Source organism: Leucoraja erinacea, chromosome 34, assembly GCF_028641065.1.
Source record: "Leucoraja erinacea ecotype New England chromosome 34, Leri_hhj_1, whole genome shotgun sequence".
NCBI classification, from domain to species: domain Eukaryota; kingdom Metazoa; phylum Chordata; class Chondrichthyes; order Rajiformes; family Rajidae; genus Leucoraja; species Leucoraja erinaceus.
The window spans coordinates 876687-901733 of NC_073410.1; the positions used below are offsets into that span (position 1 = coordinate 876687).

The following is a 25047-nucleotide window of genomic DNA, read 5'->3' on the forward strand; positions in this document are numbered from 1 at the left end:
ATTATTGGGAAAGCACTGGGTGAGATTCCTGTCAGGACTTTGGTCCTGAGTGGAATGAAGTGTTATAGTGTAGGCGGGAATCTGGGATTACACACAAATGTCATTCATGGACCTTTATGGCCAAGGTAAGACTTGATATTTTTCCGAACTTGATACTTGCAAGCTACAATAGACAATAGACAATGCAGGAGTAGGCCATTCGGCCCTTCGAGCCAGCACCACCATTCAATGTGATCATGGCTGATCATCCACAATCAGTACCCCGTTCCTGCTGACAAGATGATGCAGAAAGGCCCTAGAACATAGAATATACAGCAGAAAAGCAAGTCCTTCGACACACAGGGTCTGTGCTGGACATCACGCTAAGACTATTTCTTACCTGCCTGTACATAATCATTACCTCCATTCCCTGCATGTCATGTGTTATATCCAAAACTCTCTCAAATACCACGGGCGTATCTGCATTCACCGTCATCACCGGCTGGTTTCCAGGCAAAGCTGGTGACTGTCTACAGAAGAAATCTACTCAATCATTGCACTCTTATCCTTATGTATGATTAGTTCATAAGTTCATAAGATATAGGAGTCGAATTAGGCCATTCGGCCCATCAAGTCTACTCTGCCATTCAATCATGGCTGATTGTACTTACATATGGTGTGTAACTCGACTGTATGCAAACCAAAGCCTTTCCATGTATCATTACATAGAGTCACAGTCATAGAGTCACTGCACGGAAACAGGTGGCCACGTGTGGTAATAAAGGAGCTATTACTATTAATACTTCTAGTACTAACAGGGTTCCGTTCCTGACCGCTGTTTGTGTCAGAAATGAGCACAAACAGGGGGAGAGAATCCCAGAGAGAGGTGTGGAGAGCGGGGGAGTGAGCAGGTATTGGAATAACTATCACCAGCCAGACTCATGGACTCAGTCTGCAGAAAGGACCTGTCTCAAAATGGTGTCTGTGCATCTCCCTCCACAGATGTAGACACAAGAGACTGGAGATGGGGTGGGAGGTTGCAACCTTCACATGGTGGAGATGGGGTGGGAGATTGCAACCTTCACATGGTCCGCCCTGTTACCACGAATGCAATCAACCTGACGTGCACAAGCAAATAGGATCAAATAGAACAAGTTGTCCTGCAACTTTAGGCTGTGCCGGCCATACACAAGCAGATGAAGACTGAGGATGCTGGAACACAAAGTGCTGGAGGAACTCAGTGGGTCAAGCAGCATCTCTGGAGGATATGGATAGGACCTGGATAGACTCAAAACTACGCCTATCCAAGTCTTCCAGAGATGTTGCCTGACATACTGAGTTCCTCCAGTATTTTGTGCATTGCTCAATATTCCAGCATCTGCAGTCTCTCACAGTGAGTGAGTCTGCTCAGCATTCCCAGCGTTGCTCTGTGCAGCCAAGCCCCACCATCGTTGTGGCTTGAGGTTGGGATAAGGGGGGGGCTGAGGGAACATGGAAATGTCCCATTCCAATCCGGCAGAAGATGCCTGTAGCCCTGCAGCAGCCGGCAAATCCCTCCTGCCCACCTCACCCCTCTCACGAACTCTCGTTCATATGTAGGGTTGTTCATAACTCTGGCAATCGTAACCCGAGGTGGACTTGTGTAAGGATAGGGACAAGTCAGAGCAAGTACCTTCCGGTTTCTCGGTGTCCATATCGCTGCTGACATCTCCTGGACGGACAACACGACAGCGGTCATCAAGAAGGCTCAGCAGCGGCTGCACTTCCTGAGGGTCCTCAGGAAGCACAACCTGGACTCTAACCTGCTGCTGACCTTCTACCGCTCGTCCATCGAGAGCCTGCTGACATACTGCATTACAGCATGGTATGGCAGCTGCACCATGGCAGACAGGGAGAGGCTTCAGAGGGTAACCAGGACAGCGCAGAGGATCATTGGCTGCCCTCTCCCCTCCCTGATGGACATCTACACCTCCCGCTGCCTTAGCAGGGCAAAGAAGATCACCAAAGACAGCTCCCATCCTGCGTTTGGACTGTTCGACCTGCTGCCCTCTGGAAGGCGCTATAGGTGCATCAAATCCAGGACAAACAGACTCTGGAATAGTTGCTTTCCGAGAATTATATCTACTATAAATTCAAATTCACACATGCACTGACTACACCGCCCAACACGGACTTCCATCTGTATATATGTATATATGTATGTAGCGCCGCAGAATTTGTGCACCTATTCCCCCCCCCCCCCCCCCCCTTCTCCCTTCTGTTTTTTGTTTTTCTGTCTCTTGTTTTTTGTGCTAAATTGTATGTATGCACTGAGTACGAGCAGCTTTCAGTTTCACTGTACATGTATAGTGACAATAAATGGCATATCTATATCTATGTACAGGAACCAGGGCCCCTTCAGCCCCTCATGCTAGCCCTTTGTCACTCTATTAGATCATGCCTTATACGTGCCCAATCCCCTTCACCAGAACCCCCTCCTTGATTAAATCATCGGCAAAAGTCAAACACATCAACATCACACGGCAATACCCCATGCATCGTGGCAGGATCTGCTTGGAACACCATGTCGATGAACTGGGAAGAGGCCCTCCTTAGTCAGGCAGCAATCTCCTCTGCCAGTGGAAGGACAAAGTTAAAAAAAATAAGCTCCAAAACAAAGAAATAAATAGGGTTATGATTAATAACCAGAATGAGCAGATGTAATAACAGGGTAACTAGTTAATCTTCATTAGAGCAATCAGTTGAAGATTATGGCTTGTGTCCTTTCATCAGCATCTGACACTTCGTTGCACTCAAACTCCTAAATATTTGTGAATAGTTTGAAAGGGAATTGATTTATTTAGTGTTTTTTAAACGTTTTCAAGACAAGGGCAGATAGTTAACGTCATACTATTGATGGAGTGACCTTGTTCCCTGGCGATACTGGACACTGCAGGATTGTGGGGGCAGGTTTGGGATGTGTTCTGTGCCAGCTGGTTGTAGACTTCACTCATGGACCTTCCCGCCTCGTCTCCTGAGTACACCTGGTGCTATGGAGCTCACTCAGGTGTAGGTCAGAAGGCACCTGGACTGGGAGGCTGGAGATCGGAGGTCTACTCTGGTGCGGCTCTCTGCTTACGGACCGAGCTACCAGCTGGTCACCGACCGACCCTGACCTGTCCCTTGAGTGTTCTGCTTCAGTTGGGGGGGAGGTGAAACTATCCCAATTGTTGGGAAATAAGTCAAAATATAATCACTTTGCCAGCTCTTGATAAAGTACCATCTTGGGTATTCCCTGCATCCAATAAAAGGCTGGAATGGGGGTGGATTCCTTCCAAATGCAGAGACACAACTAGCTGGGAGTAGTTTGAATCTGGGATCATTCAAACTGTGGTGGCTGCACTGTTCAGACTGTGAAATCTCCCAACATGAATGTGAAATGCTGCATGCTGATCGCCCTTGTGCTTGCGATAATCTGCATCGACTGGACCCAAGGTACGTGACGATACTCACTGATAACTTACAGTGTGAAGAATCACACGCAGTATTTATACACCTTATCATTTTCAGGACTGTCCACAGTGTGCTGCAAGAATCTATGTTAGCATTGCCAAAGCAGATGGAGTAAAGTATTTGCTGTAACATTGGCCGCTCTCAAAACAATTTCTCGTTTTGGTACAGATTCAGGTTTGGTTTCATCAGATCTGAATGAAGATATTTTTCAAAACAACCGTGAATTCCACAAAGATTTCATGATTGTAGATTGGGCACAGGGTTGTGAGCAAACGTGAGTGGGTGACAGATATTACAAATGTCCACACTCTTTAGAAAATACTCTATCTAACGTTCTAAAATAAACTCCCTGTAAAATTCTTAACTAACATGTTGAACTGCTTTGTTAGTGAGGCATTTTAAATCCTGATAGATTTCCAAGTTTTTGAAACACATACTTTAATAAGACCTTCCTTTCAGAACTCAGTTAAGAGTGAATGGAAGTGCCTGCTGACTTGTGATGTTCTCAATGTCATGTTAGTAACAGAGGATTAGTTGTGTGTGGTATTTGTAGTGAGGATACCTTTCTAGATGAATGACCTTCACAGTGCATGTGGTTGGAACACAGATGCAACGTTACTGACAGTGCTGTGTAGAACTTATTCAAGTAACAATCAACCCTCCACTGATTTGGACTCCCTGCTCCCTGCTGCTCTGTGACTGCCTGTTTATTTACTCGCAATACTTCCAGAGGCCGTATCACCTTTCAACCAACTTTCGCCATTCACTCGGCTTTGGCTAACATTCGCCGTAAGGATTTCTGTGAGGGATTTAATTGAAAACCTATCCCTAAAACCCCTGTCCCACTGTACGAGTTCATTCCAAGAGCTCTCCCGAGTTTGCCCTGATTCGAACTCGGAGATTTACGGGAATGGCCACTTGTCGGTACTCAGGGCTCTCGTGGACATTTTTCATCATGTTGAAAAATCTTCACGAGTGTACCTGCCGTTAGCGAGTCTTCCCGAGTACCTGCCGTTAGCGAGTCTTCCCGAGTACCTGCCGTTAGCGCTAAGAGACGTCCCCGAGCTCCGACGTACCCGCTACATTAATTCTCCGTACTTATCATGAGTTTGATTTTTTTAAACTCGGTAGAGCTCTTGGAATGAACTTGCACCGTGGGACAGGGCTATTAGTTTAATATATAAGGCATGATTGGAACATTAAATCTCCAACATTTCTTTAGTAAAATTAGGGGAAACGGTAGTCAGGAGACAAGAGGTTATTTTTCATGTGTGCAGGCTACGGAATAATGAAGTTATCAAGAATTCATAGAAGAATTTTGTGGCATGAATTTTATCTGCAAAGCAGATTTGTTAAGGACCAGTCAGTTTATGACAAATTAGTTATTTACTCAAATTGCTTTAAAACAGTTAGGCAGAATTTCAACAAGTGTTAAACGTTATAGAGTAATTTCAACATGACCACTCTGGTCGTTCTGTCAAGAGTTTAAATATGTAATAACACTGAGAATAGCTCCTTGCATTTTGTCACTTACAGGCTGAGAACATTTTACTGTTCCAGGTGATATTCACATTGGCTGCTTACAGATTGTGCATGGTAAATGAATATCATTATATCATGTAGGAACTGCAGGTGCTGGCTTATTATAAAGGCACAAAGTGCTGGAGTAATTCAATCGGGCAGTAGTTACATTGTCAGGCCAGCAATCCCGAACTCAGGCTACTGATCTGACCAAGTAATTGTAAATCCCAGCACAGTAGCTGGAACTCAAAATCCATGCACACACCGTGAGGCTTCTGGTGTGTCCGAGAAACTTTCCACCAACGCCCTTCACTGAAGGACCCCTGACATACATTCCGTGGACTGCAGGAGGCTGAGGCTTGTTCTTATGGAGGTATATAAAATCATCAAGGGTTTAGAGAGGAACTATCTATTCCGTTCTGCAGACGGAAGAAGGTCCCAGCCTGAAACGTTACCTATCCATGTTTTCTAGAGATGTTGCCTGACTCGCTGAGTTACTGCAGCTCTTTGTGTATTTGTGTCAGGAGTGGCCATTCTGCACAGTTACCTTCAGATGGGTGATACTTCAATAGACAATAGGTGCAGGAGTAGGCTATTCGGCCCTTCGAACCAGCACCGCCATTCAATGTGATCATGGCTTACACCTTGCATTCCTTACACCTGGCCTCACATCTGCGTGAGTGTTTGCCCCCCACAGGGAGGAGACACATGTGTAGGGGCTGCATCACAGACACTGTTGTAAAGGTGAATAGACAAGCAGCTATGAACCATCCAGTCTCACTGCACCCACTGTGCTCTCTCTCCGTCTCCCCGACCACATATTAACCCAGACTCGCTCTATATCACTGCCTAGCAGTCTGAAGAAGGGTCTCGACCCGAAACATCGCCTATTCCTTCGCTCCATAGATGCTGCCTCAGCCGCTGAGTTTCTCCAGCATTTCTGTCCACCTTTGATTTTTCCAGCACCTGCAGTTCTTTCTTAAACATCACTGTCAATATCTCTTGTTTCCCTTTCCCCTTGACTGAAGAGGGTGGTGGGTGCCTGGAACGTGCTGCCAGGGTTAGTGCTGGAGGCAGGTATGATAGTTAAAAAGTTCTAAATGTCTTCCGTATGAGTCTCAAAACATCATATATTTCTGTAACTCAGCAGGACAGGCAGCATCTCTGGAGAGAAGAAATGGGTTTTGGGTTGAGACCCTTCTTCCTGAAGCTGAAACGTCACCTATTCCTTCTCTCCAGAGATGCTGCCTGACCTGCTGAGTTACTCCAGCATGTTGTGTCTATCTTCAGTTTAAACCAGCATCTGCAGTTCCTTCCTACACATTCTAACAGCGTCAGGTCTGATTCAGGTGCGGAGTGTAGCCAGCCATCAGGGACTTGGCTACAGTCACTGCCCAGTTATTTAACCCATCGTGGGGAGTGGAGTTGTGCTGCTGTCATGATCTTCAGCAGACCTCATCACAGAAGGAAGTCATCTATCAGGCTGCTAGGTCTGGGCTGCAATCCTGAATGGCGTGTGTGAGAAAGATCAGATAACGATACTGCAGGCCTGAACTCTGCTGCTGAAAGGTCAGGCAGACAGCAGCATCTTGTATTGCACATGCCAACGCTGTCACCTACAGTCCAGATGCATTTGTGTAACACAGAACATGGATCAGTACAGTACAGCACAGCATAAGGCCCTTCGGCCCACAATGTCTATGCTGTACATGAAGACAATTTAAACTAATGTCCGATATGATCCACATCCCTCCATTCCCTGTATATCCTGGTGCTTATCCAAAAGTCTCTAAAGCATCACTATCGTATCTGTCTTCACCACCACCCCTGGCAGCGCGTTCCAGGCACCCACCACCCTCTGTAAAACACTTGTCCTGCACATCACCTTAAAACTCCCCCTGACCTGAAAGCTAGACTTTGACATTTCCACTCTGGTTAAAAAGTTCTAAATGTCTTCAGTATGAGTCTAAAAACATCATACATTTCTGTAACTCAGCAGGACAGGCAGCATCTCTGGAGAGAAGGAATGGGTTTCGGGTTGAAATCCTTCTTCCTGAAGCTGAAACGTCACCCATTCCTTCTCTCCAGAGATGCTGCCTGATCCACTGAGTTATTCCAGCATTTTGTATCTATCTTCGGTTTAAACCAGCATCTGCAGTTCCGTCCTCCACATTTATGTACTTCTGTCAGGAAATAGGCAATAGATGCAAGAGTAGGCCATTCGGCCCTTCGAGCCAGCACCGCCATTCAATGTGATCATGGCTGATCATCCACAATCAGTACCCCGTTCCTGCCTTCTCCCCATATCCCCTGACTCCGCTATCTTTAAGCGCTCTATCTAACTATCTCTTGAAAGCATCCAGAGAGAACCGGCCTCTGAGGCAGAGAATTCCACAGACTCACAACTCTCTGTGAGAAAAAGTGTTTCCTCATCTCCGTTCTAAATGGCTTACCCCTTATTCTTAAACAGTGGCCCCTGATTCTGGACTCCCCCAACATCGGGAACATGTTTCCTGCCTCTAGCGTATCCAAACCCTTAATAATCTTATATGTTTCAATAAGATTTCCTCTCATCCTTCTAAACTCCAGAGTGTCCCTCAGCCCCTTTCTCAGGGGGGTATGTACCTGCAACCCACGATCCCTCTGTACATCCTTGTTCCTGCCAACCTGACGTTTACTATACACTGTCATCTTATTGCATAAAGTGGCATCGCACCATGAGACGTGAACTAAGAGACTATCTTTACTCAAATACCTCGCTAGTTTACAAACATGGGCTCAGCTTGGTCAAGTTGGTCGGGATGGACAAAGTGGGCTGAAGGGCCTGTTTCCATGTTGATCCTATCATGATATTCAATCTTAGAAAGTAGTGTGAAATTGCCTGTGGGACCGTGTTCATCACCCCTCCCTCCAGATGTCCTGCAGTCCCGCCAAAGCCGTGGGTGGTTTGGGCAGAACATGAAGAATCTTCGCATTCTACCTCTCCTTCTGCCAATATATGGACATAGAGGCGACACAAGTGTTTCAGATTAATTCTGTTCCAATCCCCCCTGAGAGAATTGTCCCTGCGTGCATCATCAAAGCAGGCGGGAGCTGTCTGCGACGTTAGAGTCTGTGTAAATGGCCGTCTCGTGCTGTGATTATGGCCTTATGATTTGAAGAAGGTGCTCGTGTAGCAAGGGGAGAGATGTGGAAAGAGTTAACGGCTTTTACCACGTGTCATTTACATTGCTCTGCAACGTTTCACATCCCATTAAAAAGGAAAGTTTGCTGCTTGGCATTGGGCCCCCACAAAGTGACATTGATAAATCAGGACTTGATTTTACACTGGGCTCCAGTCCAGGCAACCAGTTGCCCTCAGTATAGACACTGAAATGCAGCCTGCAATGTCAACTGCTGATGGCTTTCAACCTGGGTCCCAATAGATAATGGACACTGTGATGCATTACATTACTCTGCCAATGTGTGCTGGACTTCATGGTGTTGAGCTGATCAATATTCACAGCAGCTCGCCACATGTATTTGCATCCCATATTCAAGATTCGAGATTCGAGATTTCAAGAGAGTTTATTGTTATGTGTCCCAGATAGGACAATGAAATTCTTGCTTTGCTTCAGCACAACAGAATATAGTAGACATGACTAAATAAATACAGAACAGAACTGATCAGTGTGACCATGTACCAATGCATCTATATATATATATTCTATGTCTCTCCATATACATATAGGGAGACATAGTCATAGAGTGATACAGTGTGGAAACAGGCCCTTCGGCCCAACTTGCCCACGCCAGCCAACGTGGAAGAATCAGTCTCGGTCTGAAGGGATCGACTCTCAGCTACTACAAGCTGCAGCAAGTAAAAATGTCATTGTTCTATCTGGGACACATGACAATAAAACACTCTTGACCCTTGACCCTTGACCAGCATTCATCTCCTGCCAGGTGGACTGATGGATCACTGACGGTAGTTCGAATTGATCGCTAGATCACAAACACCAGCCCTTTCGTTTTGAAGTTGAACAGATGGAATCTATAAGATTGCCTGTTGATTAGCACAGTGCGTGCAAGGTCTCCAAACCCATCAGCCAACCTCTCAAGGGGCAAGATATGGGCCAGGGGTTGAGGTCCCTTCATGCCTGACGTACCCACTGCTCAAGTACAGAGCGAGAGAGCAGTGCTGCACACAACAACAACTCTGATGTAGCCTCTCCATTGCTGCATGTCAGTGGGCCATGGATGCTCAGGTCTCTCAGTGGGGAGTTTGTGCTTCAATTCATTCAAGTCCTGATCAATGTCCATTCTACTGCCACCGACGTTAGTTAACTGGTCCTCACTTTGTGTTTGTGATGTTGTTGCCCTGTGGCTGCACCTCACCAGCACTCCACCAGCTCCAGGTGTCACCAACACTCCACCAGCTCCAGGTGTCACCAACACTCCGCCTGCTCCAGGTGTCACCAGCTCCAGGTGTCACCAACACTCCGTCAGCTCCAGGTGTCACCAACACTCCGTCAGCTCCAGGTGTCACCAACTCCACCAGCTCCAGGTGTCACCAGCACTCCGCAAGCTCCAGGTTTATAAGGATGAGAAAAGCATGTCCATAGTCTACGAATCCCACACTGGGAGTGGGCAAGGGAGTCGTTAAAGTAAAACTACTCCTGTAATCAGCTGATATTTATTTTTAAGGAGTACACTTTGTGTAATTGGAAACAAGACACCTTTAGATTAACTCCCATCAGCGAATACAAAGAGCTTTGTTTAAAGACTGGGAATTAACTTCCTGGAAGCTTTTGTAACCACTAATGTGTAGCATCAGGTTTGTTAATCACCCAGCTTGTACAGAATCATCCCTCCTTTATTTAACGTTGAACATTTCATCTCATTTTATTCAATAAAATATATCTTGTTCCACATTCCTGCCAACAACCTGTTCTGGAGATGTGAGAGTTCAAACTACAATGTGCTGGAGGTTCCCAATGGGTCAGTCAGCGTCTGTAGAGGGAATGGGCAAACAATGTTTCTCAAGTATTGGCTTGACCTGAAACATCATCTGTCCATTCCCTCCTCAGATGTTTTGATCTCTAGGTTTCATGGGATGGGGGCCAAACGCAAGCAGGTGGGATAGTGTAGATTGGACATGTTGGTCACCATAGATGAGTTGGGCCGAAGGGCCTGTTTCAATGCTGAATGACTCCATGACTATAGTTCCAGAGACAGGAAGCAGCTTCTCCACATCCGTACGTTCCTTTGAAGTCACGAAAGGGACTAGTCTGAAGAAGGGTCTTGACCCGAAACATCACCCATTTCATCTCTCCAGAGACGCTGCCTGTCTCGCTGAGTTACTCCAGCTTTACGTGTCTATGAATGTTTTCTAATTTGTGTGTTCATAGGAAAGTTGTGATTGCGGTTGTGAAATGGTTGTGGCAGTGTTTGTATCCCTTCATTCTCTCTCTCTCTCCGTCTCCCTCCCTCTCCCTGTCTCCCTCGCTCTCCCTCTCCCTCCCTCTCCCTCTCTCTCTCTCTCCCTCTCTCTCTCTCTCTCCCTCTCCCTCTCTCTCCATCTCTCTCCCTCCTCTTCCATCTTTCTCTCTCTTTCACCGTTCTATTTTATCGTCTCTGCAGGAAAGCCGTCCTCGATAATAAACAGATGTAAGTGTCGTGGGGGAACAATGCGCCTTCACCCGAACCACATCCAGAAGCTGATTGTGCTTCCCATCCCAAACTGCCCCATGCAGATCATGTAAGTTCTAATCATCTCATGATATTGTTGCTTTTCACTTACATAGATTGCTGCTAACTTAAAACAGTTATGTGAGTTAGCGTCCCTGATCGGCAGGGCCAGCAACATAATCAAGGACCAGTCTTGTCCCGCTGAGTTTCTCCAGCATTTTGCCTACCTCCGGTGTAAACCAGCATCTACAGTTCCTTCTTAAATATAAAGTAATCTAGTCACAGAGCTATACCACAAAGAAAAAGGCCATTCGGCCCGCTGAACATGATGCCAAATCCAACTATAATCTGCTGCATGTGATGCATATCCTTCCATTCCCTGCGTAACCAAGTGCCCATCCACACATCTCGTACACGCCACTATCGTATCTGCCTCCCCCACCACCACCGCCACATTCCAGACACACGCCACCCTCTGTGTAACAACTTGCCTCAGGACACCTACTTCAACCTTCACCTTCAAGTTATTCCCTCCAGGGTTTGTTTTTTCCATCCTAGCTGTCTGCAGTCTCTGTTCGTTTGTCTAGCATCCTAAACTTTGAGTCTAATTGTGACTTAATGTTCAGGATTAACTGGGAAACGTTAGTGTAGTGGGGCCTGAGGGAAGATCAGAGGCCTTGCTTCCTCATCCTGGCAATCTGTCACAACTAGAATTGAAGAGGAATGTAATCTACATCTCCCGGTGTCCCATGGTGAATATCCAATGGCAATTGTTTCAAGGGCATCACTTTCCATTTCCAAATGTTTGCGAAAGCTGTGAAGCAAGTGGGGCCAAGAGGACTCACTCCCAGCTTGTTAGTTGGGTCTGTTGGCGATGAAAGGACAATAAGCTGGAACCCCGCACTGAGCCAAATCCCAATCTCAGCAGCTCAAGAATCCACCCGGCAACAAACATGGAGATGGTCCCATCTCAAGCTCCTTCCATCCTCCAGGACATCGGAAGCACTTCCTAACCAAAGGGACAAAGCTGCCGTGATACGGAGGCAGGTAGACTCTGCACAGGAAACATCCCATATACAGGACAATCTCTCTCACTCAGATACTGGTTGCAGGATAGAAACACATTTTATTTAGGAGATTGGTCAGAATGGCCTTGTACTTTGCTATAACACAGGAGACCTGTTGCCTTAATGTGAGAATGCAAATGGATTAGTTTATTTTAGTTTTGATATAGATGTACAGCATAGAACCAGGCCCCTCAGCCCATCGAGTCTACACAGGCCATCGTCGATGCCCTTTTACACTAGTTCTATGTTATGCCATTTTCTCATCCACATTTTCTCAAAGCACATCTCTCACCTTGAAGCTATGTCCTCTCATACTGAACACTTGCACTCTGGGGGGAAATAGGTTCTGATTGTATATATGACCAAGGCCGACATAACAATGGTGACGATCTCATTGTAAACAGCACAGGAAGCATCATGATGTCAGCCTCACACTGATCCTGCCCATCTATGGCAGGCAGAAGGAGCCCGGCTCGCACCCCACCTCCAGCTGGGCTACAGAGTGAGCAGTGGTGCCAGATGTTAGCAGCTGGAAACAGCAGGAGGGGGATGCAGTGGGTGTGGGGAGCAGATGGAGAGGTTTGATCCATGGTGTAGGCTGCTGGCTGAGTGACTTGTCCATTATAACTGGTGATACTGAGGAGAAGGGCCATCGCTGTAGACCTTGGGCCAACGGTGGTAAAAATCAGAAATCCAAATCATACTAAAAGTTTCATCAATTGTGAATTTAAGAAGCCATCTAAATCATTAAAAATGCAGAACATTTACTGTTGGAATTGTACTAATACTGCGATGTTTCTGATACTACAAAATGAGGTAAGATAGTGAAGAGGGAACATCGGTTTGTTTCAGTAGAGTTTGGAGATACAGCAAGAATGAAACAGGGTCTTGATCCCACCGAGCCCACACCGACCAACAATCACACCTTCACACTGTATTTGTTATCCCACTTCCTCATCCACTCCCTACACACTAGAGGCAATTTGCAGAGGGACAATTATCCTACAACCCACATGTCTTTGGGATGTGGGAGGAATCTGGTGCACACAGAGAAAGCCCACGTGGTCACAGGGAGTACATGCAAACTCCACACAGCCAGCAGCTGAGGTCAGGATCAAACCCGAGTCTCTGGTGCTGTGAGGCAACGTATTACCAGTTGCACCACTGTGGCCAAACAAGAAGTGTTTGGGAATCGAGGACCAGACGTAGGCTCAAGGTGAAGGGGAAAAGATTTAATAGGAATCCGAGGGTAACTTTTTCACACAGAGGGTGGTGGGTGTGTGGAACAAGCTGCCAGAGGAGGTAGTTAAGGCAGGGACTATCCCAACGTTTAAGAAACAGTACATGGATACAAGCTGATAAACAGCGGGTGCAGCAGCATCTATAGCGAAGACAAATAGTTTCGGGGGAAACCCTATGAAGAAGGGTTTCCCCGAAACGTTGCTATTTCCTTCGCTCCATAGATGGCAGCTGAGTTTCTCCAGGGTGTAACCTTAGTGTAGCCCTGGATAGGACATTTTGGGATATGGACCGGGTGGGACTAGTGTAGGGGACATGTTGGCCGGTGAGCGCATGTTGGGCCAAAGGGCCTGTTTCCACACTGTATCACTCTATGACTCTAAGAAGATAGGGGAGCAGGAGTAGGCCACTCGGCCCCTCAAGCCTGCCCTGCCATTCGATATGATCACGGCTGGTTTACCCCAGGCCTCATCTCCTCCTCTGTGCCAGCTCCACATCGACATCAGTTCGTGGATTATTCCAGAATATAACGACGCCTGCTATAAATAGCTCCGGGGACTCAGCCAGAACCAGAGAGAATTCCAGAGGTTTGGCATCAGGGGGAAAGTGAAGAAGTGATTAAGTAAATGTGCAGATGGAATATAATGTAGAAAATAGAACGTTAGTTATTTTGGTGACACAAAGTAGAAAATAACAAAATATAATAGTGAGAGATTAGGTACAGAGAATATCAGAGAGTACAGCAGGTAGACACAGAGTGCTGGAGTAACTCAGCGGGTCGGCATCTGTGGAGAACAGGCATAGGTGACGTTTCACAGAGTGCTGGAGTAACTCAGGAGAACATCTGTGGAGAACATGGATAGGTGACGTTTCACAGAGTGCTGGAGTAACTCAGCGGGTCAGGCAGCATCTGTGGAGAACATGGATAGGTGACGTTTCACAGAGTGCTGGAGTAACTCAGCGGGTCAGGCAGCATCTGTGGAGAACATGGATAGGCACGTTTCACAGAGTGCTGGAGTGTCAGGAGACAGCATTTATGGCTAAGGAAATAGGCTAAGGAAATAGACGTTTTGGGCCGAAACCCGTAGGTTTCGGCCTTTCTTCATTTCCAGAAGGTAAAGTTGCCTATTTCACTCCAGACCGGCTGAAGGAGGGTCCCGACCTGCTGTAGGGTAGCACCCTTTCTTCATCCTCTCTCTCCACAGATGCTGCCTGACCCGCCTGACCCGCTGAGTTACTCCAGCACTCTGTGTCTATCTTTGGTATAAACCAGCATCTGCAGTTCTTTGTTTCTCTCCACGGGACAGCCCTTTGACTCACAGAGTCCGTGAACAGATTAAATGTGTCTCCTTTCCGTACACGAGACCTATATTACTCCAAACCCTGCGTACATCTGTATTGATGGGGAGGGGGCAGCTGGAAGTGTTTAGACCAACCTCTCCCCACTCGACTGGCACCAGACAACTCGCTGTGTGACTGGTCTCAGCACAGTGTTTGTTGACGGTGGTGTGTGAATGTGCCTACTTAGTGACCTGCAGGAATGTTAAACGGGGACGTTTTCTACTTATGGTCATTCAGGGAATACCAGGCAGTTGTTTATTCATTTGCTTCACTTGCACAGCCAGAAGTGTCTGTAACACTAAAGAAATATATCAATCCCAGAGACAAAGATCACTCTCCCATTTAATTTACAAGTCAGTTTTATTGAAAAAGAATACAGGCACAACATGCTAGAGTAACTCTGTGGATTAGTGCTACATGACCCACTGAGTTACTCCAGCACTTTGGGTCTTCTTTTGTAAAACCGCATCTGCAGTTCCTTGTATCTATATTTTGAAAAATTAGAAAGACACAAGAAGGTTGGAGTTAGTAACTCAGTGGGTCAGGCTGGAACTCTGGAGAGAAGGAATAGGTGACACTTAGACAATGGACAATAGGCAATAGACAATAGGTGCAGGAGTAGGCCATTCGGTTCTTTGAGCCAGCACTGCCATTCAATGTGATCACGGCTGATCATCCACAATCAGTTCCCCGTTCCTGCCTTCTCCCCATATCCCCTGACTCTGCTATCTTTAAGAGCCCTATCTAGCTCTCTCTTGAAAGTATCCAGAGAACCGGCCTTCACTGCCCTCTGAGGCAGAGAATTCCACAGACTCCCAATTCTCTGTGTGAACTCTCATTTAGGGCCGAGACCCTCCTTCAGAATGTTCGTTGCTTTTTGCAACTCTTTACTCAGTAAATTTCACGGGAATTTTGAAAGTTGATCATCAAAAGCCAACAGATATAGATTTATTGCGTAGGAGGGAACTGCAGATGCTGGTTTACACCAGAGATAGACACAGAATGCTGGAGTAACTCAGCAGGACAGGCAGCATCTCTGGAGAGAAGGAATGGGTGACGTTTCAGGTCGAGACCCTTCTTCTGACTGGTTTAGGTTTATTGGCGTTACCTGTTCCGTGGTACAGTGAAACACTTTTGTTCTGCATACTATCCAATCAGATCAGGTAATACTATACATAAGTACCATCAGGGGTAAACTCAGGTACAAGGGGAAAGATACAGAGGACAATAGAACTGGTGCTGGATTTACAATTATTTAAGAGTGGTTGTTTGTGATATTGTAGATCTTGCTCTGAGACCAACAAGCACAGAGTCAACACACTCCATCTCTATCTTGGTACGTTGATGAATTGTCCAGCTCCACCATGCATGTCATGTCTTTACCCACTGGGGCTGTTGGTTACAGTAACAACATTGCTTAGTGTTCACCAGTAGAGAGTGTTTAACTGTTACATGGACCGGCAATGGAACAATGCAACTCTTAACTGGCCCATTAATTTAATAGCATACAGATGTATAATTATCATTAATACAATGATTAATAACAGTCAATATCCTTAATAATGCAAAACCAAAGCCTACGCTGCCCAAAGCAACAGTTTATTGCAGTTCCCAGTTGCTGAGGTTAGTGTTGTGCAGTGTTCAAGGTGACTGATGTTCTTCAATCTATGCTCAAACACTTGCATTAGTGTCAGTATTTTCTTACTGGGCGATGATGAATGATTGTGGTTGGTGCTGGGCAGAGTTCAGGAGCCTGGGGTGCTGTTGATTAATTGAATGTTTGATACTCTATTGTCACAGTGAAATTGTTGGCTGTGCACTCCATACTCAAAGTATGTTGGCATGTATAGGGTGCCGACAAAGTTCCATATTCAAGGGCTCATTGACAATCTCACTGCAATACGGAGATATTTCAGACGCAGCATGGACCTTTGTTGCCTTCTGCCACAGTGAAGAATGCTGTGGTGGATGTTGGTGTTAAATTCTAATGTGTATTGTGTGTCCTTTTAAGTGTATCGCTGCTGGCAACTTCATTTCACTGCACCTTCAGGTGGAAATAAATTGGCTTTGACTTTGACCTCAGCTGGGATGTGATGATCACACCTTTCCTGAGCTGCTGATGGAGAGTGCCATTGATGTAAGGCCCAGCACCAACACTGATGATGTAAGGCCCAGCACCAACACTGGTGATGTAAGGCCCAGCACCAACACTGATGATGTAAGGCCCAGCACCAACACTGGTGATGTAAGGCCCAGCACCAGCACTGATGATGTAAGGCCCAGCACCAACACTGGTGATGTAAGGCCCAGCACCAGCACTGATGATGTAAGGCCCAGCACCAACACTGATGATGTAAGGCCCCAGCACCAACACTGATGATGTAAGGCCCAGCACCATCACTGGTGATGTAAGGCCCAGCACCAACACTGATGATGTAAGGCCCAACACCATCACTGATGATGTAAGGCCCAGCACCAACACTGATGATGTAAGGCCCAACACCAACACTGATGATGTAAGGCCCAGCACCAACACTGATGATGTAAGGCCCAACACCAACACTGATGATGTAAGGCCCAGATGATGTAAGGCCCAGCACCAACACTGATGATGTAAGGCCCAGCACCAACACTGATGATGTAAGGCCCAGCACCAACTGTGATGATGTAAGGCCCAGCACCAACACTGATGATGTAAGGCCCAGCACCAACACTGATGATGTAAGGCCCAGCACCAACACTGATGATGTAAGGCCCAGCACCAACACTGATGATGTAAGGCCCAGCACCAACACTGATGATGTAAGGCCCAGCACCAACACTGATGATGTAAGGCCCAGCACCAACACTGATGATGTAAGGCCCAGCACCAACACTGACCCAGCACCAACACTGGTGATGTAAGGCCCAGCACCAACACTGATGATGTAAGGCCCAGCACCAACACTGATGATGTAAGGCCCAGCACCAACACTGATGATGTAAGGCCCAGCACCAACACTGATGATGTAAGGCCCAGCACCAACACTGATGATGTAAGGCACCAACACTGATGATGTAAGGCCCACCATCAACACTGATGATGTAAGGCCCAGCACCATCACACCATCTGTGATGATGTAAGGCCCAGCACCATCACTGGTGATGTAAGGCCCAGCACCATCACCGATGATGTAAGGCCCAGCACCATCACTGATGATGTATGGCCCAGCACCACCACTGGTGATGTAAGGCCAAGCACCAACACTGATGATGTAAGGCCCAGCACCAACACTGATGATGTAAGGCCCAGCACCAACACTGATGATGTAAGGCCCAGCACCATCACTGGTGATGTAAGGCCCAGCACCATCACTGGTGATGTAAGGCCCAGCACCATCACTGATGTAAGGCCCAGCACCAACACTGACCTGACATCTCCTCCTCCCGAGCAAGGCTGTTTGAGGGAGGGGTGAGGGGGCAACTCCGGAGGCTGCCTGTACGTCTGCCCATCACACAGGGCCCATCATTCTCACCCACCTTCCACACAGGGGAAACCTGCCCAAGATCATCGTCTGCTGGACGTGCGGTTGGGAACTGCTGTTTCTCAGTTCCAGCAGGAGGGGATTCTCTGTAGTTGGCCCTACCCTTGACTATCCATCCTTTGTGTGATTTCTGCATCTGGTTGTTCAGAGACCAAGGGACTGATAAACTGGATGTTAGTGAACAGGGAACTGGCAAAGGCCCCACACCGAGCAGAACCTGGGCATAGTTCCACACAAGAAGCATTTTATATGCTGTAACTTGTCTCCCACATGCCATTGGGTTCCTGGAGAGTCGTAACTGGATTAGCTCACCTCATATTATTGCATTCTTCTGTCCTCATGGAACATACTCAATAATTTCAACGGAGCAAGGTTAGAGAGTGTTCTCAGCAGCCAGAGTTATAACTGAAGTCTGTCACTTCATTGCAAGCTGGGATAATCCGACTTGTTCCTGAGGCTGGGAGATCTCCAGAACCGAGTGAGTGGGTTGTAGAGTTTCTCCACCAGTCTGTGAGATTTATGCCTTGGGGAAAGCTGAGGAATGTAGGCCGAGCTGCCAGGGGAAAGGCTCATGGAGGCAGAGACAGGCAGTGCTTTGCTTATAGATACAAGGAACTGCAGATGCTGGTTTACAGGCAGCATCTCTAAAAAAGACTCAAAGTGCTGGAGTAACTCAGCGGGTCAGGCAGCATCTGTGGAGAACATAGAAACATAGAAACATAGAAACATAGAAATTAGGTGCAGGAGTAGGCCATTCGGCCCTTCGAGCCTGCACCACCATTCGATATGATCATGGCTGATCATCCAACTCAGTATCCTGTACCTGCCTTCTCTCCATACCCTCTGATCCCCTTTAGCCACAAGGGCCACATCTAACTCCCTCTTAAATATAGCCAATGAACTGGCCTCTGTGGCAGAGAGTTCCAGAGATTCACCAGAACATGGATAGGTGACGTTTCACACAGTGCTGGAGTAACTCAGCGGGTCAGGCAGCATCTGTGGAGAACATGGATAGGTGACGTTTCAGGTCAAGACCCTTCTGCTGAACACTTATTGTTTTTGATGATGGAGCACATCAGTAGAATAGAGGTACCAGCACCTCTAAAATGTTAACAACTTTTAGTGTAAATTAATTTTTAATGTGGTTGATTTTATTCCTTTTAGTTATTTGTTTATTAAATTCACAAATCTAAACAGCATATGGAGATACATTGATAGATAAAAATACTTGATAAATGTGGCTTAATTTTTACCATCACCTTTTTATCTACTGGAAACAGGCCATTCGGCCCACAATGTTAATGCTAACCAGTAATCACCTATCCACACTCATTGCATCTTCCAACACTAGGCCACTAGTTTTCTACGTCTAGGTAATTCAGGATACCTCTCAATTGTTGTCAGTGTTTTAGTTTAGAGATACAGCATGAAAAGAGGCCGTTCAGCCCACCAGGTTCATGCTGGCCATCCATCACATGTTCACACTAGCTCTATGTTATCCCACTTTCTCATCCCCTCCCTACACATGAGAGGAAATTTAAAGAGACCACTTAACCAACAAACCCACACATCTTTGGGATGTGGGAGGAAAGCAGAGCATCCAGTGGAAGCCCACACATCACAGGAAGATCATGCAAACTCCACACAGGAAGAACCCAAGGTCAGGATCGAGCCTGGGTCTCTGACGCTGTGAGGCAGTAGCTTCACCCACTGCGTCGCTGTGCCACCAGTAGGCATTGGTATACAGTGGCGCAGTGGATAGAGCTGCCACCTCCACCAACACACCAGTAATGTACATTGCTGTGGACTGACCAAGCATTTTGCCTTTGACAATGCAATGCAGAAACCTCGTCTCACTGCTGTTCTTTGATCTTCTCACTTGACAGAGCCACTCTGAAGAACAACGGTGGCCAGGTCTGCATTCACCCGAAGACAAGATGGCTTCGCAACAGAAAAAGATACCTGTAAGGAAAAAAACCACAACGATGGCTGTCTTTCAAGTCTCTTGCACTTTAACTGAGATTAAGTACACTAATCGCAAGCTGATGTTTTCACGTGAAATAACTTTGTTAAATTAGTGAGTGTGCAAAGCACACTTCCTCAGGTTCCTGTAACAATGGCTCCCCCTCACATCAATTGTCACAACAGTTCTGAGTCATTGGAGCAGGATAACTTTGGAGAATGTTGGCAAAAATCAAAGCAATAATAAGAGGCCAATGGATTAAACTTTACCTGTTGTATAGACACAAAATGCTGGAGTAACTCAGCGGGACAGGCAGCATCTCTGGAGAGAAGGAATGGGAGACCCATCTTCAGATTCAGCCACCCATTCCTTCTCTCCAGAGATGCTGCCTGTCCCGCTGAGTTGCTACAGATTTTTGTGTCTATCTTCAGTGTAAACCAGCATCTGCAGTTCTTTCCTACAAACCTTACCTGTTTGTGGAATAGTTCTATTCATCATGGAAAAACCTCCCCTTCTTGATTTTTCTAAGGAGCCTGGCTGTGTCCATATAAATCAAATAACAATCATCGATAGTGGAAATTGTCCCAATCCAGTTCGAGACTCGCCCTTTAAATTCAACCCATTGATGGAATGTGGAGCATAGCGGGCCACATTGTAACTGAACATAGAAGATAGGACATAGACCAGGACATAGACCAGTCCAAACTAGACCAGTCCAATATAGACCAGTCCAATAAAGAACAGTCCAAAATAGACGTCCAACATAGACCAGTCCAATATAGACCAGTCCAACATAGACCAGTCCAACATAGAACAGTCCACCATAGACCAGTCCACCATAGACCAGTCCACCATAGACCAGTCCACCATAGACCAGTCCACCATAGACCAGTCCAACATAGACCAGTCCAGACCAGTCCAACATAGACCAGTCCAATATAGACCAGTCCAATATAGACCAGTCCAACATAGACCAGTCCAATATAGACCAGTCCAACATAGACCAGTCCACCATAGACCAGTCCACCATAGACCAGTCCAACATAGACCAGTCCAATATAGACCAGTAGACCAGTCCACCATAGACCAGTCCACCATAGACCAGTCCACCATAGACCAGTCCAATATAGACCAGTCCAACATAGACCAGTCCACCATAGACCAGTCCAACATAGACCAGTCCAATATAGACCAGTCCAATATAGACCAGTCCAACATAGACCAGTCCAACATAGACCAGTCCAATATAGACCAGTCCAACATAGACCAGTCCAACATAGACCAGTCCAACATAGACCAGTCCACCATAGACCAGTCCAATATAGACCAGTCCAATATAGACCAGTCCAACATAGACCAGTAGACCAGTCCAATATAGACCAGTCCAATATAGACCAGTCCAACATAGACCAGTCCAATATAGACCAGTCCAATATAGACCAGTCCAATATAGACCAGTCCAATATAGACCAGTCCAATATAGACCAGTCCAATATAGACCAGTCCAACATAGACCAGTCCAACATAGACCAGTCCAACATAGACCAGTCCAATATAGACCAGTCCAACATAGACCAGTCCAATATAGACCAGTCCAACCATAGACCAGTCCACCATAGACCAGTCCACCATAGACCAGTCCAATATAGACCAGTCCAATATAGACCAGTCCAACATAGACCAGTCCAACATAGACCAGTCCAACATAGACCAGTCCAACCATAGACCAGTCCAACATAGACCAGTCCAACATAGACCAGTCCAACATAGACCAGTCCAACATAGACCAGTCCAATATAGACCAGTAGACCAGTCCAACATAGACCAGTCCAACATAGACCAGTCCAACATAGACCAGTCCAACATAGACCAGTCCAATATAGACCAGTCCAACATAGACCAGTCCAATATCCAATATAGACCAGTCCAATATAGACCAGTCCAATATAGACCAGTCCAACATAGACCAGTCCAATATAGACCAGTCCAATATAGACCAGTCCAATATAGACCAGTCCAACATAGACCAGTCCAACATAGACCAGTCCAACATAGACCAGTCCAACATAGACCAGTCCAACATAGACCAGTCCAACATAGACCAGTCCAACATAGACCAGTCCAACATAGACCAGTCCAACATAGACCAGTCCAACATAGACCAGTCCAATATAGACCAGTCCACCATAGACCAGTCCAACATAGACCAGTCCAATATAGACCAGTCCAATATAGACCAGTCCAACATAGACCAGTCCAGACCAGTCCACCATAGACCAGTCCACCATAGACCAGTCCAATATAGACCAGTCCAATATAGACCAGTCCACCATAGACCAGTCCAACATAGACCAGTCCAATATAGACCAGTCCAACATAGACCAGTCCAACATAGACCAGTCCACCATAGACCAGTCCAATATAGACCAGTCCAACATAGACCAGTCCAATATAGACCAGTACAACATAAAACAGTACAACTCCATGGGCCAAGTTAGTGCCAGGAAGTTACACTTAATGGGAGATACACAAAATGCAGGAGTAACTCAGCGGGACAGGCAGCATCTCTGGATAGAGGAATGGTTGGCGTTTTGGGTTGAGGCTGAGAGTCAGGGGAGAGGGAGACACAGATATGGATGGTTAATGTAGCTTGTATTTTTAACGAGCCATCATTACCTTGCAGGAAATCCCTGATGTAGACGCTGCCATGACATGCGGATCCTGTGGGCCTTGTCAACACATTTATATTCCATGAAGACTGCCATCTGCTTCACTCAGTAACCAACTATTGAAAACCCAGCGATATCATTTACCAGCCAAACATTTATACCAACATCTGTTGACCAATGCTTTCAGATTCAGTGTAATGACTATCTCTATATTGGTTTCACCTTCCACACGCTAACCTTATGTCTGAACAAAGAGGAGCATTCGCAGGCCGTGACAAGGCAGTGCCTCAGTGGTCTGGTTTGGACCCATCTCTTCTTGCACAGCCTAAAGTTGTAGGACAACTTGTTGAATTTGATCTTATTTGATTGTGCACGCCAGGTTGATTGCATTCGTTGAAACAGGGCGGACCAGGTGAAGGTTGCAATCTCCCCCCCGACCCATGTATTGGTATGACAACCTAACTTGCTTCTTTCACCACATAACTTGCAGGAACTCAACTAACCAATAGAACATCTCAAAGACCTGACCAAAAGGATGGCAGCCCCACTGTGGGCAAGTTGGAGTGGTGCAGGAGAGATTCTCCTGCATGTTACCTGGGCTTGTGCGCTTGAGTTATAGGGATAGTGCTGGAGCTTAATTCTTTGAAGGGTAGGAGGTGTGAATTTATAGCGATGCACCAGATACATGGTATATACATGGCTGGTCCAGATGAGTTTCTGTTTAATGGTGACGCCAGGATATTGATACAGGAGTGTAATAAGAAGGAACTGCAGATGCTGGTTGATACCAAAGATAGTCACAAAGTGGTGGAGTCAGGTCAGGCAGCATCTCTGCAGAAAATGAATAGGTGACATCTGAAGAAGTGTCCCGACCCGAAACATCACCTGTCGATGTTCTCTAGTTTGCTGCTGGCCTGCAGAGTTACTCCAGCACTTATGTCTATCCATTGTTACTGGAGACTTGGTGATGGTGATATTGAATATCGAGTTGGTGTTTAGACTGTCTCTTGTGTTGTGGGGTAATATTGCTTTGCCGGTTATCGGACCATGTGAATGCAAGCCAGGCTCTGCTCTGTCGAGGCAAGAGCTGCTTCATTCTCTGACACCAGCACTCCACAGCCAACCTTTCACCTGAAATGGAAAGCAGAGGCAGCCGTTGGTCGACAGTGAGGTGTATGCACCAAGGGAAATGATGCATCAGTCCCAGACCACAGGCCAACAAAACCCAGCAGGAAAAATAAATAATAGCAGTTACTCACAGGCCCCATAAACATTCATACATCACAAGGGGTCACGAGGGATAATCTGGTGGTGTTTGTTCTGCTTCTCATAACACATAAACTTGCTCTGCTAAATATGTAGGAAATACACTTTACACATGCATACAGTACGGCATCTAAAACAATCCATGCTCCTTTTCATTTCTTGAATGCTTTCTTTTGAAAATTGCCTGTAGCTCAGTGATAGCTCTCCCACCAGCTCTTGATGCTCTCATCTCCTCCCCTATCCCCCTCTCCCCCTCTCACCCTCTCCCCCTCCCTTCCTCCCCCTCTCCCCCTCTCCTCTCCTCCTCCCCCTCCCCCCTCCCCCCCTCCCCCCTCCTCCCCCCCCCCCTCCCTCTCTCTCCCCCTCTCCCCCCCTCCCCCCCCTCCCCTCTCCCCCTCTCTCCCTCTCCCCCTCTCCTCCCCCTCCCCCCCTCCCCCCCTCTCCCCCCTCCCCCCCCTCCCCCTCCCCCCCCCCCTCCTCCCCCCCTCCCCCCCCCTCCCCCCTCCCCCTCTCCCCCTCCCCCCTCTCCCCCTCTCCCCCCCTCTCCCCCCTCTCCCCTCTCCCCCTCTCCCCTCTCCCCCTCTCCCCTCCCCCCTCTCCCCCCTCTCTCCCCCTCTCCCCCCTCTCCCCTCCCCCCCCCCCCTCTCCCCCTCTCCCCCCTCATACACCTCGCCCCCCTCTCCCCCTCTCCCCCCTCTCCCCCTCTCCCCCCCTCTCCCTCTCCCTCTCCCCACCCCCCCCCCTCTCTCCCCCTCTCCCCCCTCCCCCTCTCCCCCCTCCCCCCTCTCTCCCCCTCCCCCCTCATACCCTCTCCCCCCCTCTCCCCCTCTCCCCCCTCTCCCCCTCCCCCCCTCATACACCTCGCCCCCCTCTCCCCCCTCTCCCCCTCACACACCTCGCCCCCCCTTGCCCTCCTCACCTCCGTCACCCCCGTTCCTGTACAATCTTCCCTACACTCCCATCTCCCCGTCTCCGTTCCCCACTCCCATCTCCCCCCCAGTCACCCTGCTCCCTACACTCCCATCCCTGAGTTCCCCATTAATCCCCCTCTTTCCCCTCCCGCCTGTCCCCTTCCACCCATTCCACTCCCTCTGGCTTTACGTTCCACTCTTCTTTCCTTATCTGTCACCCTTTTGTCACTTGTAGTCTTTGTCACTTCCACCACCCATCTGACCATCACCCCCCTCACCTGTATCCACCTATCGCTTGCCAGGCTCTGTCGCGCTCCCACCTGTCTTTTCCAGCTTCCTCCACCATCGTTCCATCAGAGTGAAGAAAGGTTTCAACCCCAAACATTGTCTGTCCATTGCCTCCGC

The 25047-nt window shown here is 47.4% G+C and overlaps 1 protein-coding gene across 1 annotated transcript; it reads left to right on the plus strand.

Moving 5' to 3' along the window:
- The first annotated feature begins 2314 nt into the window (after nucleotides 1-2314).
- Nucleotides 2315-23963, plus strand: LOC129712876 (stromal cell-derived factor 1-like). Its single transcript, XM_055661608.1, has 4 exons — nucleotides 2315-3453; nucleotides 10615-10732; nucleotides 19720-19797; nucleotides 22480-23963. Exons 1-4 carry the CDS (start codon nucleotides 3387-3389, stop codon nucleotides 22493-22495), a joined length of 279 nt encoding a protein of 92 aa, XP_055517583.1. The 5' UTR covers nucleotides 2315-3386; the 3' UTR covers nucleotides 22496-23963.
- Nucleotides 23964-25047: the final 1084 nt, after the last annotated feature.